Here is a 17,773-nt window from a genome sequence, read left to right as displayed (position 1 = left end):
ATTTTTGGTGGAAATGTTGGATATTAGGTTTTTAAATTATTGCATCTGAGCTCCTAGAGTGTACGGCTCTCCAAAACATTTTCAAGTATTTTTGGTGGTAAACATTATTCTGAGTTAATTCTGAGGGGGAGGGTGGTCAATTTATTTTACAATACAAGGGGAGGGTCATGTGGAAACATTTGTAATGTTGGGGAGGGAGGGATGGGGGGTGCATTTTTTTAATGACACCTTGAGTTGAACCAGCCCCTCTCCCCTAGTTCATTTAAATCTGTCCCTTAGGTTATGAAATCCTACGGTTTTAGTTTTTTTTGGAAATAATGTTAATGACATGTTAGAGAAAGATGCCACTGAACAATTCAGAACATTAAGAATTATATTGGTCTTGGTAAAAAAATGTATTTTATAACATAAGGAAGTTACATTTCATCACCAAAGCAGCCCGTCTTTTCACCCGCTCTGGGCAGAGTGGGTGGACACCCTAGTCTCAGTTTAACACAATGACCCATCTGGATGGGGGGAAAACGGTGCATATTTTATACAGGGTTGTTGGTAACGTAGCTTGTAGTCAGTTAGATGTAATATGATTACAGAAAAACAAAAACACTTTAATCAGTTACGTTACCAGCAAAAATACAGCTACTTTAATCGAAAGTAACTGAAAGTAATCACATCACATTACTGAGTTTGGGGAATCCAAAAGTAACTAAAAGTAATCACATTACTGAGTTTGGGGAATCCAAAAGTAACTAAGTAATCACATCATGTTACTGAGGGTAATCCAAAAGTAACTGAAAGTAATCACATCATGTTACTGAGTTTGGGTAATCCAAAAGTGACTTAACTGATTGTCCCTTCTCCAGGGTGTATTACACGTCTGACAGAGGATACGCCCTACCTAACTGTGGCTTTGACAAAGGTACTGTATTGTGTTGCGAGCGAACCATGGCCTCTTCATGTGGGTGTTGTTCATACTGTGTCACATAGTTATCTAATACCACAGATATGAGACAACATAAGGCAGGGTTTGAATTATGGTTGTCTCATCCCCAGCCATTCTAGCTTTCTCCAGAATGAGAATAAGGTGTAATGTCTGGCAGGGTTAATTTAAGCTGTATAGTCACATTATATACTGTATAGAGGTCGACCGATTAATCGGAATGGCCGATTAATTAGGGCTGATTTCAAGTTTTCATAACAATCGGACATCGGTATTTTTGGACACCGATTTGGCCGATTTTTTTTTTTAACACCTTTATTTAACTAGGCAAGTCAGTTAAGAACACATTCTTATTTTCAATGATGGCCTAGGAACGGTGGGTTAACTGCCTTGTTCAGGGGCAGAACGACAGATTTTTACCTTGTCAGCTCGGGGATTCAATCTTGCAACTTTACGGTTAACTAGTCCAACGCTCTAACCACCTGCCTTACATTGCACTCCACCAGGAGCCTGCCTGTTACGCGAATGCAGTAAGAAGCCAAGGTAAGTTGCTAGCTAGCATTAAACTTATCTTATAAAAAACAATCAATCAATCAATCATAATCACTAGTTAACTACACATGGTTGATGATATTACTAGTTTATCTAGCGTGTCCTGCGTTGCATATAATCGATGCGGTGCGCATTCGCGAAAAAGGACTGTCGTTGCTCCAACGTGTACCTAACCATAAACATCAATGCCTTTCTTAAAATCAATACACAAGTATATATTTTTAAACCTGCATATTTAGTTAATATTGCCTGCTAACATGAATTTCTTTTAACTAGGGAAAATGTGTCACTTCTCTTGCAACAGAGTCAGGGTATATGCAGCAGTTTGGGCCGCCTGGCTCGTTGCGAACTGTGAAGACTATTTCTTCCTAACAAAGACAGCCGACTTCGCCAAACGGGGGATGATTTAACAAAAGCGCATTTGCGAAAAAAGCACAATCGTTGCACAACTGTAACTAACCATAAACATCAATGCCTTTCTTAAAATCAATACACAGAAGTATATATTTTCAAACCTGCATATTTAGCTAAAGGAAATCCAGGTTAGCAGGCAATATTAACCAGGTGAAATTGTGTCACTTCTCTTGCGTTCATTGCATGCAGAGTCAGGGTATATGCAACAGTTTGGGCCGCCCGGCTCGTTGCGAACTAATTTGCCAGAATTTTACGTAATTATGACATAACATTGAAGGTTGTGCAATGTAACAGGAATATTTAGACTTATGGATGCCATCTGTTAGATAAAATACGGAACGGTTCCGTATTTCACTGAAAGAATAAACGTTTTGTTTTCGAGATGATAGTTTCCGGATTCGACCATATTAATGACCTAAGGCTCGTATTTCTGTGTGTTATTATGTTATAATTAAGTCTATGATTTGATAGAGCAGTCTGACTGAGCGATGGTAGGCACCAGCAGGCTCGTAAGCATTCATTCAAACAGCACTTTCGTGCGTTTTGCCAGCAGCTCTTCGCAATGCTTCAAGCATTGCGCTGTTTATGACTTCTGGCCTATCAACTCCCGAGATTAGGCTGGTGTAACCGATGTGAAATGGCTAGCTAGGTAGCGGGGTGCGCGCTAATAGCGTTTCAAACGTCACTCACTCTGAGACTTGGAGTAGTTGTTCCCCTTGCTCTGCATGGGTAACGCTGCTTCGAGGGTGGCTGTTGTCGATGTGTTCCTGGTTCGAGCCCAGGTAGGAGCGAGGAGAGGGACGGAAGCTATATTGTTACACTGGCAATACTAAAGTGACTATAAGAACATCCAATAGTCAAAGGTATATGAAATACAAATTGTATAGAGAGAAATAGTCCTATAATTCCTATAATAACTACAACCTAAAACTTCTTACCTGGGAATATTGAAGACTCATGTTAAAAGGAACCACCAGCTTTCATATGTTCTCATGTTCTGAGCAAGGAACATAAACGTTAGCTTTCTCACATGGCACATATTGCACTTTTACTTTCTTCTCCAACACTTTGTTTTTGCATTATTTAAACCAAATTGAACATGTTTCATTATTTATTTGAGGCTAAATTGATTTTATTGATGTATTATATTAAGTTAAAATAAGTGTTCATCCAGTATTGTTGTAATTGTCATTATTACAAATAAATAAAAATAAATAAAATCAGCCGATTAATCGGCACCGGGTTTTTTGGTCCTCCAATAATCGGTATCGGTATCGGCGTTGAAAAATCATAATCAGTCGACCTCTAATACTGTATACACAATATAGCACCAAATGGCACTGTTTCTTTCATAGCAGTGGTATTCAAAGTCGGGGTCGGGGGGGAACTGCAGTTCGGTTGCCAAAATTTAAAATAAAATAATAAATGAACATTTTAGGAACAGAAAATTCAGAGTACAAATTATTGTCTGGGAAAGATAATTTTGAAAAATATAATAATAATTAATAAAACTATTGAGTAAATGCATTTATTGGTTTATTTTCATATTGATAAGAGATTAAAATGTAATGAATTGAAGGTTATTTGTTGATGTAAAAATGTAGGGATTATAAGGTTGAGTCATTAAAATGTATGCACTTACTAATGTAAATCTCTCTGGATAAGAGCGTCTGCTAAATTACGTAAATGTAAATTCGATTTGGGGTGGGGTCGGGATCGCGGGAAGGTCATGGAGAAAATAACAGTAATTCTGGTGGAAAGAAATTTGACCCCCTGCTGAAAAGGTTTGAATATGGCTGTTTTATAGAGAGCCTAATCAAAAGTAATGCACACGTTGCCATTTTGTGATCCAGCCTGTAACTCTAGAATTTGAGCTTATCTCTACCTGGAAGTGAAAGATCCCAGCGTACTCTCCACGTCCAAAGCCTTGTCCTTCAGGAACGACCCGGGCCATCACATCTTCATTCAGGGTTAGAGAGGCAATGGCTGCCAGGAGCCAGCAGTCACCTGCAGAGAACAGAGAGGAGACACATGTTTGGTATGTGTGGGTGTGTGTGTGTGTGTGTGTGTGTCTAAAGATGAGTTATGCAAAATGAGTCAAATGATCAACACATCTCCCTCTGGGCGGGCCCCGTCCCTAACCTGGCTAAACATGGCTTAACTACCGTGTTTACGATAAGCGAGTGAGGCGTTCATTCTAGTTTAACTGGTTTAGTCGACTCCGGCCATTGCTCTCTCAAACTCTCACGCTATAGAATATGCTGTCTGAGAGACAGACCTGAGCACCGCTATTTACTGTCAACTAACACGACTGGTTAGAGCACAGTGTACTAGCTTACCCTGCTCTGGGTTAGAACAGTGTACTAGCTTACTCTGCTCTGGGTTAGAACAGTGTACTAGTTTACCCTGCTCTGGGTTAGAACAGTGTACTAGCTTACCCTGCTCTGGGTTAGAACAGTGTACTAGCTTACCCTGCTCTAGGTTAGAACAGTGTACTAGCTTACCCTGCTCTGGGTTAGAACAGTGTACTAGCTTACCCTGCTCTGGGTTAGAACAGTGTACTAGTTTACCCTGCTCTGGGTTAGAACAGTGTACTAGTTTACCCTGCTCTGGGTTAGAACAGTGTACTAGTTTACCCTGCTCTGGGTTAGAGCACAGTGTACTAGTTTACCCTGCTCTGGGTTAGAGCACAGTGTACTACTTTACCCTGCTCTGGGTTAGAGCACAGTGTACTACTTTACCCTGCTCTGGGTTAGAGCACAGTGTACTACTTGTGTACTAGTTTACCCTGCTCTGGGTTAGAACAGTGTACTAGTTTACCCTGCTCTGGGTTAGAGCAGTGTACTAGTTTACCCTGCTCTGGGTTAGAGCACAGTGTACTAGTTTACCCTGCTCTGGGTTAGAGCACAGTGTACTAGTTTACCCTGCTCTGGGTTAGAGCACAGTGTACTAGTTTACCCTGCTCTGGGTTAGAACAGTGTACTAGTTTACCCTGCTCTGGGTTAGAGCACAGTGTACTAGTTTACCCTGCTCTGGGTTAGAGCACAGTGTACTAGTTTACCCTGCTCTGGGTTAGAGCACAGTGTACTAGTTTACCCTGCTCTGGGTTAGAGCACAGTGTACTAGTTTACCCTGCTCTGGGTTAGAACAGTGTACTAGTTTACCCTGCTCTGGGTTAGAACAGTGTACTAGTTTACCCTGCTCTAGGCAACTGTTTGCTTGTACCACACACACACACACACACACACACACACACACACACACACACACACACACACACACACCGAAGAGAAGAAGATGATTTAACGGTTGAGGTTGAGGCTTCACTACACTAGTGGTTAGAGTGTAGGGGCGGCAGGTAGTCTAGTGGTTAGAGTGTAGGGACGGCAGGTAGCCTAGTGGTTAGAGTGTAGGGACGGCAGGTAGACTAGTGGTTAGAGTGTAGGGACGGCAGGTAGCCTAGTGGTTAGAGTGTAGGGACGGCAGGTAGCCTAGTGGTTAGAGTGTAGGGACGGCAGGTAGCCTAGTGGTTAGAGTGTAGGGACGGCAGGTAGCCTAGTGGTTAGAGTGTAGGGACGGCAGGTAGCCTAGTGGTTAGAGTGTAGGGACGGCAGGTAGCCTAGTGGTTAGAGTGTAGGGACGGCAGGTAGCCTAGTGGTTAGAGTGTAGGGACGGCAGGTAGCCTAGTGGTTAGAGTGTAGGGACGGCAGGTAGCCTAGTGGTTAGAGTGTAGGGACCGGCAGGTAGCCTAGTGGTTAGAGTGTAGGGGCGGCAGGTAGCCTAGTGGTTAGAGTGTAGGGACGGCAGGTAGCCTAGTGGTTAGAGTGGAGGGATGGCAGGTAGCCTAGTGGTTAGAGTGTAGGGGCGGCAGGTAGCCTAGTGGTTAGAGTGTAGGGACGGCAGGTAGCCTAGTGGTTAGAGTGTAGGGACGGCAGGTAGCCTAGTGGTTAGAGTGTAGGGACGGCAGGTAGCCTAGTGGTTAGAGCGTTGGACTAGTAACCGTAAAGGTTGCAAGATCGAATCCTCAAGCCAACAAGGTACAAATCTGTCGTACTGCCCCTGAACAAGGCAGTTAACCCACTGTTCCTAGGCTGTCATTGAAAATAAGAATTTGTTCTTAACTGACTTGCCCTAGTTAAATAAAAGGTTAAAATAAATAAACTTAACATGAAGACTAAATTGACATTTTCAAAGGAATAGATGAGCTTTCCAGTAAATGGTTTGATTAGGACTTCAGGTAACCCTTTACTTGGATAGTCATTAGAGCATCTACAGATGGACTATCTACAGATGGACTATCTACAGATGGACTATCTACAGATGGACTATCTACAGATGGACTATCAGTAACATTTTCAGTATCTACTAACTCTAACGCTAGCCCTTACTCTAAACTTAACCCTTATCCTAAGCCTAAACTTAACCCCTTAGCCCTTACCCTAACCTTAGCCCTAACCTTATCAAGCAGTTGGTTATCAACAGAGAGTTTGTTGATAGTATGACCATCTGTCGATCATCTATATGAGACTATCCACATAAAGAGTGACCGGACTTCCTCCCAGCATGCTTACTGGATTGGTTTCCATATAAATATATTCCTGTTGTAAATGTTTTATTTAACCTTTATTTAAACTAGGCAAGTCAGTTAAGAACAAATTCCTATTTACAATGACGGCCTACTCCGGCCAAACCCGGACGACGCTGGGACAATTGTGCGCCGGCCCTATGGGACTCCCAATCACGGATGTGATACAGCCTGGATTCGAACCAGGTACTATAGTGACACCTCTTGCACTGAGATGCAGTGCCTTAGACCGCTGAGTCCTTATTATACCTCGTGAGAGAGAATACAACCTGAGATGGAGGCTATTCATTGGTAGTCTAGGAAAACAAATCACCTTAAAGAAATAACTGTTTAAAGCAACAACTGGTTGTGCTATTACATCAATCACATTTACTTTGACTACAATACCATCTCTTCCTCAAAGATGAAAGCATGGACACTGTTGCAAACTGGCCCTGTGGTTTTGGTATGGTTCCTGTTTTGCTTCCGGAAATAAAGGAAAACTTACCCAGACCTCCTATTATAAAGGTAGACTTACCCAGACCTCCTATTATAAAGGTAGACTTACCCAGACCTCCTAATATAAAAGGCAGACTTACCCAGACCTCCTAATATAAAAGGCAGCCTTACCCAGACCTCCTAATATAAAAGGAAGACTTACCTAGACCTCCTAATATAAAGGTAAACTTACCAAGACCTATTATAAAGGTAGATATACCCAGACCTCCTATTATAAAGGTAGACTTACCCAGACCTATTATAAAGGTAGACTTACCCAGACCTATTATAAAAGGTAGACTTACCCAGACCTCCTTGGCAGATGTCGGTTCTCGTGGCTCCACCAATGATGAATTCTGGGTTGGACACCAGTTCCTATTCAGGGAGGGATCAAAACACAAGTAAGACTGTGAAAGATATACTGAGAACTTCAATAAAAGTAACACACAAAATATGACAAATTTGAGGCCAATCTTTGCAGCCCTGTTTACAGTCATACACTATCTTTACTCAGGGAGATAATGTATGTACACATGAGTTAGCCTAGACATGGAGTTGATCTACTGTCAACACTACCACAGCCAAAACCTGTAGGATCAGATCAGATCTACCACAGCCAAAACCTGTAGGATCAGATCAGATCTACCACAGCCAAAACCTGTAGGATCAGATCTACCACAGCCAAAACCTGTAGGATCAGATCAGATCTACCGCAGCCAAAACCTGTAGGATCAGATCAGGTCTACCGCAGCCAAAACCTGTAGGATCAGATCAGGTCTACCGCAGCCAAAACCTGTAGGATCAGATCAGATCTACCGCAGCCAAAACCTGTAGGATCAGATCTACCGCAGTCAAAACCTGTAGGATCGATCAGATCAGATCTACCGCAGCCAAAACCTGTAGGATCAGATCAAATCTACCGCAGACAAAACCTGTAGGATCAGATCAGATCTACCGCAGCCAAAACCTGTAGGATCAGATCAGATCTACTGCAGCCAAAACCTGTAGGATCAGATCAGATCTACCGCAGCCAAAACCTGTAGGATCAGATCAGATCTACAACAGCCAAAACCTGTAGGATCAGATCTACCACAGCCAAAACCTGTAGGATCAGATCAGATCTACCACAGCCAAAACCTGTAGGATCAGATCAGATCTACCGCAGCCAAAACCTGTAGGATCAGATCAGATGTGTAACTCTAAAGATTCATACAAATAGCTGGATGAGTCATTCTGGCCGGTCATTGATTTAACCCAAGATATGAGTTGCTTTAGGTAGAAAATAATATTGCAATGTGAACGGATTTACACCGATTAGCCATAGGGTATCAAAAAGGACACGCATCCGGACTCGCCCATCTAAAAACGACTAACACTTGCTACAGCGATTGTTTTTCCAGTGATAGGAAAAACTTTTTAATAACACTTTGGTCTATTTGTATATATATATATATATATTTTTTTTTAAGTGCAGTGAACTTCTAGTCATAGAGCAGACACTTCAATCATGCGTAAATGCAGAGAGTATAAGAGGCGCAGTAACTTACCCCAGGTCGCTTCCATTGCACACCTCTGGTTTTGGAAGTATTCGGGCCAAGCTCTTTGAAACCGAGCGACTCTGGTGCAGCTGGAAAAGTGCAATCCGTAAATATTGAACCTTTTCTCAGACACTCGCTCCTTAGAGATTGGAAGTCTTGGTTTAGGTACTTTGACGCGTTGGCATTAGTGCCAAACCCAGCGGCCAATGCCCTCTTCTTGGCCAACGTAGATGCCACCCCAGCCATTGTGGAAGTCTGCGTTGACACAGTGAAGAGGAAAATAGTTGGGCTGGTGGAATAGTAAAAAAAATCTTCTCCTCCGCCCCTAGAGTTTCAGGCGTGGTCTGCAAGTCCGTGCAAGTTATTATTATTATTTTTTACAATGTTTACATAGATTTCTATGACCGGAACTAATCAGGAACTGTTCATTTCGTCAACGTTTACCAGTTCAAAAGTATTTATTGTGAAAATAAACACTGAAGATCAACCACTCCGGATGTACACTCATCTGGAATTGAAATAATCTTTTTGAACATCATATGGGTGGATTAATATAAAGACTGAGTCAATTCTCTAATTTATTCCATGCTATGAACATACAGGTAGACAGCCACAGGTGTGCGGTTGATGGCCGAAAGATGTCGCTCTACCCTACGACTTGTGGACGTTCATGCCACATCTGGCCAACCTGTTGCAGTAATAATGTCTACCAGCAGGGGGCATTAGCCATCAGCCGTTACTAGGCCTCAATGACAGCCAGGCGTTACAGTAGTGACCACCACCAAGTGACTTGCACTTCCGAACAGTAAAATATTGTCACAATAGCTAACTCGACAAATAGAACCACATGACCTGCCTGATAAAGAAAGGAACAACTTCCATAAATGAAAAGTTATGCTGCCCTTATAGAGTACCACAGTATGAGTCATAATACCCATAAAACCTAGCGGTCAAACACAGAAATAGTTCCAATCGTTTTTCCAGCATTACTTTTTCCTATAGGGGATTTAAGAAACACTTCAAATAAGGGCTGTGTTTCACGTAGGCTTACCCAGGTGTGACGTTTTGATAACCATGTAAATCTTTCTCAGACAAGGTGACTTTTATCAATATTAGCGTTTCAAAAATGCTATGTTAATTAGCTGCTAATGGGCCATGATGATTTGGATGAGACTGCTGAATCGAAGGACAAAGTTAAGAATCTCTGGATTAAACATCTGTTAGCTAAATTTAGTAAAGAATAAATTGGCATAATTTGTTTAAATGGACATCTGTGAACTGTCTTGGGAAAGTTTTTCATTTACAGAATAACTGTTATCTAGCTAGCTAGCTCATGGTTAGCTAGCTAAACTCAGCAAAAAAATAAATGTCCCTTTTTCAGGACCATGTCTTTCAAAGAACTTCACATATCTTCATTGTAAAGGGTTTGAACACTGTTTTCCATGCTTGTTCAATGAACCATAAACAATTAATGAACATGCACCTGTGGAACGGTCGTTAAGACACTAACAGCTTACAGACGGTAGGCAATTAAGGTCACAGTTATGAAAACTTAGGACACTAAAGAGACCTTTCTACTGACTCTGAAAAACACCAAAAGAAAGATGCCCAGGGTCCCTGCTCATCTGCGTGAACATGCTTTAGGCATGCTGCAAGGAGGCATGAGGACTGCAGATGTGGCCAGGGCAATAAATTGCAATGTCCGTACTGTGAGACGCCTAAGACAGCACTACAGGGAGACAGGACGGACAGCTGTTTGTCCTCGCAGTGGCAGACCACGTGTAACAACACCTGCACAGGATCGGTACATCCGAACATCACACCTGCGGGACAGGTACAGGATGGCAACAACAACTGCCCTAGGTACACCAGGAACGCACAATCCCTCCATCAGTGCTCAGACTGTCTGCAATAGGCTGAGAGAGGCTGGACTGAGGGCTTGTAGGCCTGTTGTAAGGCAGGTCCTCACCAGACATCACCGGCAACAGCGTCGCCTATGGGCACAAACCCACCGTCGCTGGACCAGACAGGACTGGCAAAAAGTGCTCTTCACTGACGAGTCGCAGTTTTGTCTCACCAAGGTTCATGGTCGGATTCGCGTTTATCGTCGAAGGAATGAGCGATACACCGAGTCCTGTACTCTGGAGCGGGATCGATTTGGAGGTGGAGGGTCCGTCATGGTCTGGGGCGGTGTGTCACAGCACCATCGGACTGAGCTTGTTGTCATTGCAGGCAATCTCAACGCTCTGCGTTAAAGGGAAGACATCCTCCTCCCTCATGTGGTACCCTTCCTGCAGGCTCATCCTGACATGACCCCCCAGCATGACAATGCCACCAGCCATACTGCTCGTTCTGTGCTTGATTTCCTGCAAGACAGGAATGTCAGTGTTCTGCCATGGCCAGCAAAGAGCCCGGATCTCAATCCCATTGAGCACGTCTGGGACCTGTTGGATTAGAGGGTGAGGGCTAAGGCCATTCCCCCCAGATATGTCCGGAAACTTGCAAGTGCCTTGGTGGAAGAGTGAGGTAACATCTCACAGCAAGAACTGGCAAATCTGGTGCAGTCCATGAGGAGGAGATGCACTGCAGTACTTAATGCAGCTGGTGGCCACATCAGATACTGACTGTTACTTTTGATTTTGACCCCCCCCCCCCTGTTCAGGGACACATTATTCAATTTCTGTTAGTCACATGTCTGTGGATCTTGTTCAGTTTATGTCTCAGTTGTTGAATCTTATGTTCATACAAATATTTACACATGTTATGTTTGCTGAAAATAAACGCAGTTCACAGTGAGAGGACGTTTTGTTGTTGTTGCTGAGTTTAGTTAGTTTAGTAGGCTGGCTAGATGAGCCGTCTATTTGTCTTTCCATTTAAATGCATGAGAAATTCATAGATGGACTGATTAGCATCTCTTGAGTCAAGAGTGTGCTTACTTTACTGCAGGAAGACGTTGGTCTGTTTGCTGTTACCCTTTAGACAGCAGATCATTAGTATAGCTAGCTACTAGGCAAGGTAATGTAACCATATTTAGTCCTACCTGCTGTGGTGAGTTTTAAATTAGTTGGTATTCAAACGTTTGTTTTTGAGGTAGAATTACTGTCACCTTATTGACGTCAAATTGCGAACCTTACTTGCAGCACCTTAATTGGGGAGGACGACTCATAATAATGGCTGGAACAGAGTGAATGGAATGGCACCAAACACATCACAAACTTATTTACCATGTATTTGATGCCACTCCATTCCAGACATTATTATGAGCCGTCCTCCCCTCACCAGCCTCCTGTGATTTGCATCTTGTCTATTCCAGATCCAATGGGTGTGCCTGAGTCTTATCACCTCTCAACTAGTTGTTTCAACCTGGTACACGATTCTCCTGCTTTGGTCTGGTTTAGTCATTGCAGGAGTGTGTGAAGGGTTTTGTCCCAGCCCTGCTCTAACACCTGATTTAAATCATCAACATAACGAATCACGGCGATAGGCTATGATTTGTAATCAGGTATGGGCTGGAACAAAAGCTTATACACACTCCTGCCATTCAGACCTAGAGATGTCCACCCTTTATAAATCTTTATTCTGTACTATGGGTACAGTTGGGGAGGGATTCATTTTGATGGTATTGATATATAACGCTCAAGTTGAACTTGAACTTCTAGACAGATGCCAAGTCAGCGGCTGCTAAGAAGGGAACATCAGCGGACCAGAAGACTGTCAGGTGAGTAGTATTGTTTGGTACTGTATGTACCTTTAGGTTCCATTCCATGTGTACACTATTGGACTGGCCTGTGTGGTACAGTCTTTCATATGTGCAGTAGTTTGTTGCATCGTATTGCTTAGTTTATAATTTGTGTTAACTCTGAATTCAGTCTAAGCCATAGATTGGTTACTTCCTCCATGTTGTCCTTTACCTTTTAGAGATGCAGACCCAAAGACATTCAAGCAGCACTTTGAGAGCAAGCATCCCAAGACTCAAATGGACCAACAGCAGTGGGGTAAGATTCTTCCATCATTCTCACACACAGTAGACATAGTGTAAACCACCATGTTGCCAACAAAATGCTGTCCTCATTGCTTAACTTGTATTGTGTGTATGGCTCAATCTGTGGAAATGCTGTGATCACTCATCGTCTTTAATGTTGTGATGCACAGACACACCATGACCACGGTTTGAATGCTGCAACCGAGACGGAACAACGTCGAGAGACACACGCTGAGACCCCGAGTATGACTGGACATGCAGTGGTGTAAAAATACTTTAAAGTACTACTTAAGTCGTTTTTTGGAGTATCTGTACTTTACTATTTATAGTTCAAGTCAGAAGTTTACATAAACTTAGGTTGGAGTCATTAAAACTAGTTGTTCAACCACAAATTTCTTGTTAACAAACTATAGTTTTGTCAAGTCAGTTAGGACATCTACTTTGTGCATGACACAAGTCATCTTTCCAACAATTGTTTACAGACAGATTATTTCACGTATAATTCACTGTATCACAAATCCAGTGGGTCAGAAGTTTACATACACTAAGTTGACTGTGCCTTTAAACAGCTTGGAAAATTCCAGAAAATAATGTCATGGCTTTAGAAGCTTCTGATAGGCTAATTGGCATCATTTGAGTCAATTGGAGGTGTACCTGTGAATGTATTTCAAGGCCTACCTTCAAACTCAGTGCCTGTTTGCTTGACATCTTGGGAAAATCCAAAGAAATCAGCCAAGACCTCAGAAAAACAATTGTAGACCTCCACAAGTCTGGTTCATCCTTGGGAGCAATTTCCAAACGCCTGGTGGTATGCTGGATGAAACAGGTACAAAAGTATCTACATCCACTGTAAAACGAGTCCTATATCGACATAACTGCTCAGCAAGGAAGAAGCCACTGCTCCAAAACCGCCATAAAAAAGCCAGACTACAGTTTTCAACTGCACATGAAGACAAATATTATACTTTTTGGAGAAATGTCATCTGGTCTGATGAATCAAAAATAGAACTGTTTGGCCATAATGACCATCGTTATGTTTAGAGGAAAAAGGGGGACGCTTGCAAGCCGAAGAACACCATCCCAACCGTGAATCACAGGGGTGGCAGCATCATGTTGTGGAGGTGCTTTGCTGCAGGAGGGACTGGTGCACTTCACAAAATAGATGGCATCATGAGGTAGGAAAATTATGTGGATATATTGAAGCAACATCTCAAGACATCAGTCAGGAAGTTAAAGCTTGGTCGCAAATGGGTCTTCCAAATAGACAATGACCCCCAAGCATACTTCCAAAGTTGTGGCAAAATGGCTTAAGGACAACAAAGTCAATGTATTGGAGTGGCCATCACAAAGCCCTGACCTCAATCCAATAGAAAATTTGTGGGCGACACTGCAAAAGCTTGTGCGAGCAAGGAGGCCTACAAAACTATTTGGCTAAGGTGTATGTAAACTTCCGACTTCAACTGTATATTTTGACTACTTTTACTTCACTACATTCCTACAGAAAATGATGTGCTTTTTACTCCGTACATTTTCCCTGACACCCAAAAGTACTCGTTACATTTTGACAGGAAAATGGTCTAATTCACACACTTATCAAGAGAACATCTCTGGTCATCCCTACTGTCTCTGATCTGGCGGACTCACTAAACACGCATGCTTTGTTTATTATGTCTGAGTGTTGGAATGTGTCCCTGGCTATCCAGGGTTGACCATGGAATAAACATGTTATGTTCATTCCATGGCCAACCATCCCTGTAGCAACCCCTTATTCCACACTATGCCTTTTATGCCCCGTGGTCCCTCAACTTCGGACATTTTGAAACTCTCAATCATATCTTTATTAACCCACCCTACCTACACCCATTCTCCCAAATACTGCTTCTTTCGCTTGTTCATCTCCTGATGTGATAGCATCTAGACTCAGTAACACGTTTTTAAAGGTGTTGTGGTGTACTCTTTTTGCTACCTTTTCTTCACCTGTGTAATGCTGTTCTGCTTATTCTGGGGTTCAGACTGAATACAGTGGTAATCATAGTTACTATGGTGATCTATGTCCCAGGTTTGTGGCATTGATGAATAATCGTTTAATATTTTCTTCAAGTCAGATGTTTAAGTTATGTATGTAAGGCATATCTATGCATTTTTTACTATTTTTATTTCTTTAAAACAATGTAATGGTTAGAGTTCAGGTGTTGGATGTGATTGATGGGTGACTTGGTGCATTCTTGTCAAATAAATCTGATGATATATTCATGATTATGGATACATTCTGCAATGAGTTAATCTGTCATTGAATCTGCAACAGAACATGTCAACAAGTTAGTTCTGAGTTGCTTAAATACAGCAGTGCATTCTGACACCATGAATTTAAATAGATTTCATCCACAGGAGGTTGGTGGCACCTTAATTGGGGAGGAATGGTAATGAATGGAACAGAATAAGTGGAATGGTATCAAAGATGCCATTCCATTGGTTCCGTTCCAGCCATTATTACGAGCCGGCCTCCCTTCAGCAGCCTCCTGTGATTTCACCTCGTTCATATAGTTAGCAGAAATGATAAGGGATTAAATACAGACATCCGTCGGCTGAAGGAGAAGAGGATCTGTAAAATAAGGGTATGTTGCTAATATCATCGATTTATTTCATTTTTTATTTAACCTTTATTTAACTAGCCATGTCAGTTATGAACAAATTCTTATTTACAATGACAGTCTACCAGGGAGCAGTGGGTTAACTGCCTAGTTCAGGGGCAGAAGAACAGATTTTTCTTCCCTTGTCACCTTTTGGTTACTGGTCCAACGCTCTAACCACTAGACTACCTGCTGCCCCAACTAGGATGTTGTTCTTTACAAGACAAGACCAATGCATAAATAAGACAACAAATATTAGTTAAAATATGGAACAGTAAATGAAAATGTTCAATATATCTTTCATTTTGGATCAAGGTCGCTAGTAGCCAGCTAGCTGACAGCAAAGGTGTCAGAGAGAAGATGTGCAGGAGCTTGCTGGGATTTGTAGTCTTGCATGAGGTCTACTTTGACGCTAATTAGCATCTTCTAATCTGAGAGTTAAAAGAGCTGAATATATTGATAAAAGTCACCTTGTCAAAGAGAGATTTACATTGTTATCAAAACGTCACGCCAGGGTACAGTGGCTTGTGAAATTATTCACCCTCCTTGGCATTTTTCCTATTTCCTTTCCTATAACTATTCCCCCCCCCCCCCCCCCCTCCCCTCCAAAGTCAATACTTTGTAGAGACACCTTTTGCAACAATTACAGCTGCAAGCCTCTTGGGGTATGTCTCTATAAGCTTGGCACATCTAGCTGCTGGGATTTTTGCCCATTCTTCCAGGCAAAACTGTTCCAGCTCCTTCAAGTTGGATGGGTTCCACTGGTGTACAGCAATCTTTAAGTCATACCACAGATTCTCAATTGGATTGAGGTCTGGGCTTTGACTAGGCCATTCCAAGACATTCAAATGTTTCCCCTTAAATCCCCTCTCAATCTCCAACACACGAATTCTAATACAATTACATATGTAAATAACTCCAAAGAAAATATCTTTAGATACAGCTCAATGCATAAACTGTAAACATTAACTTTGTAACCCATTAAAGTTACAACACATCATTTGATGTTGGGTGGAGATTTCAATTGTGTATTGCATCCAAGTCTAGACAGATCCAGACCAAAGCCCAACAATGTAATTTCAAAATCAGGCGCAGTAATCAACTCATTTCTAGAATCCTATAATTTGTCTGATCCATGGAGGAGAAGCTCCACTGCTAAACAGTACTCCTTTTTTTCTCCAGTCCACCGCTCATACTCTAGGATTGACTTTTTCCTGCTGGACAATAGAATTCTTCATTTTGTAACTAATAGCCAATATCACAGCATCTTTATCTCAGACCATAGCTAGATATCCGCTTTCCGGACCGTACTGTGTCACAACGCGTGTGGCGACTTGACCCACTACTACTATCCTGTAGTGCCTTTAAAAAAATACACATCAACTCACATTGATGTCTTTTTACAGATCAACTGCACCCCTGACGTGTCTCATTCTACTGTGTGGGAGTCGTTAAAAGCATATCTAAGGAAGCCAAAATATTTCATACACAGCGTATGACAACAAACAGCGCACCAAGTGCTTATTGGAGCCACCTCAACTCATTCTAGATGTGGACAACAGATATGCCTCTTCTCTGACTCCTGAACTATACAAAGAGAGACTGCTACACCAATCGAAATTTGACAATCTTTCCACCAAACAAACAGAGCAGCTTTTGATTAAGTCGAGGCAAAAATTCTATGAACACGGAGAGGAAGCTGGCAAATTGTAATCTCACCAGATTCGATAATCTGCTGCTAGCAGCACCATACCTGAAATATGTGTTGCAGCTGATTTAACTTCTACCAATCCCAAATAAATCAACAATCAATTTAAGCAATTCTATTCTGCTCTTTACTTGTCAGAGGCTCTTCCTGACACGTCTCGTATGCATGCATTTCTAGACAATCTGGACATCCCCTGTCTCAATTCAGATGAACAAATCAACATGGATGCCTCAATAAGTAATGAAGAAGCTACTCTGGCAATCCAGAGAGAGCGGTAAAGCCCCTGGGCCTGATGGCTTCCCTGTTGAATTTTATAAAGCATTCTCCTTTAAATTATCCCCTATCCTCAAATCAATGTACAATGAAATCCTTTCTAGTAGGAAACTGCCACAGACACTTACCCAGGTGACTATTTTTTTTTTCTTGAAAAATACAAGAATCCCTTAGACTGTGGCTCATACCGCCCTATAAGCCTTTTGTGTTTATAAAATTCTCACGTGCCGTTTAGAGACAGTGATGACTAATATAATTAACTCTGACCAAACCGGATTTATCTCTGGAAGGCAATCTTTCTGTAATATGCGACGGCAATTTAACGTTCTTTATTCTGGCCACTCAACTCTACAGCCAGAGGTTGTCATCTCTCTTGATGTTGAGAAGGCTTTTGACCGGGTTGAGGGGAAATATCTATTTACAGTACTAGAGAGATTTGGGTTTGGCCCGTCATTCCTTTCCTGGATTAAGATTTTGTACTCGTCCCAAGTGGCTTCTGTTCGCACCAACAATGTTACCTCCAGCTACTTCCCTCTCCACAGGGGGACCAGGCAGGGTTGCTGTTTATCCCCTTTCCTATTTGATATGACTATTGGACCTGTTGCTATTGCCCTGTAGGTGGAGGAGAGGATCAAGGGAAAATTAAGGGGCAACATAACTCACAAGGTGTCCTTATA

At 42.1% G+C, this 17,773-nt stretch overlaps 1 protein-coding gene and 1 long non-coding RNA gene across 2 annotated transcripts in view; one reads left to right on the top strand and one right to left on the bottom strand.

Moving 5' to 3' along the window:
- Window positions 1-8,808, bottom strand: part of LOC106578800 (calpain-2 catalytic subunit) — a 34,712-nt gene extending 25,904 nt beyond the window's left edge. The window contains exons 1-3 of the mRNA XM_045702300.1: window positions 8,513-8,808; window positions 7,271-7,340; window positions 3,789-3,910 (exon numbers count right to left, since the gene is read on the bottom strand). Coding sequence (XP_045558256.1) covers window positions 3,789-3,910; window positions 7,271-7,340; window positions 8,513-8,749 — 429 coding nt within the window. The 5' untranslated portion in view covers window positions 8,750-8,808. The remainder of the gene's footprint in view (window positions 1-3,788; window positions 3,911-7,270; window positions 7,341-8,512) is intronic.
- A 2,733-nt stretch (window positions 8,809-11,541) lies between these two features.
- LOC123728949 (uncharacterized) lies at window positions 11,542-12,812 on the top strand. Its single transcript, XR_006760634.1, has 3 exons — window positions 11,542-12,221; window positions 12,422-12,498; window positions 12,656-12,812. It is a non-coding gene; the product is annotated as an uncharacterized lncRNA (long non-coding RNA).
- Window positions 12,813-17,773: the final 4,961 nt, after the last annotated feature.

Source organism: Salmo salar, chromosome ssa19, assembly GCF_905237065.1.
Source record: "Salmo salar chromosome ssa19, Ssal_v3.1, whole genome shotgun sequence".
Taxonomy (NCBI): Eukaryota; Metazoa; Chordata; class Actinopteri; order Salmoniformes; family Salmonidae; genus Salmo; species Salmo salar.
The sequence above is the reverse complement of the archived record's forward strand: the minus strand, read 5'-3'. Positions and strand labels throughout refer to the sequence as shown.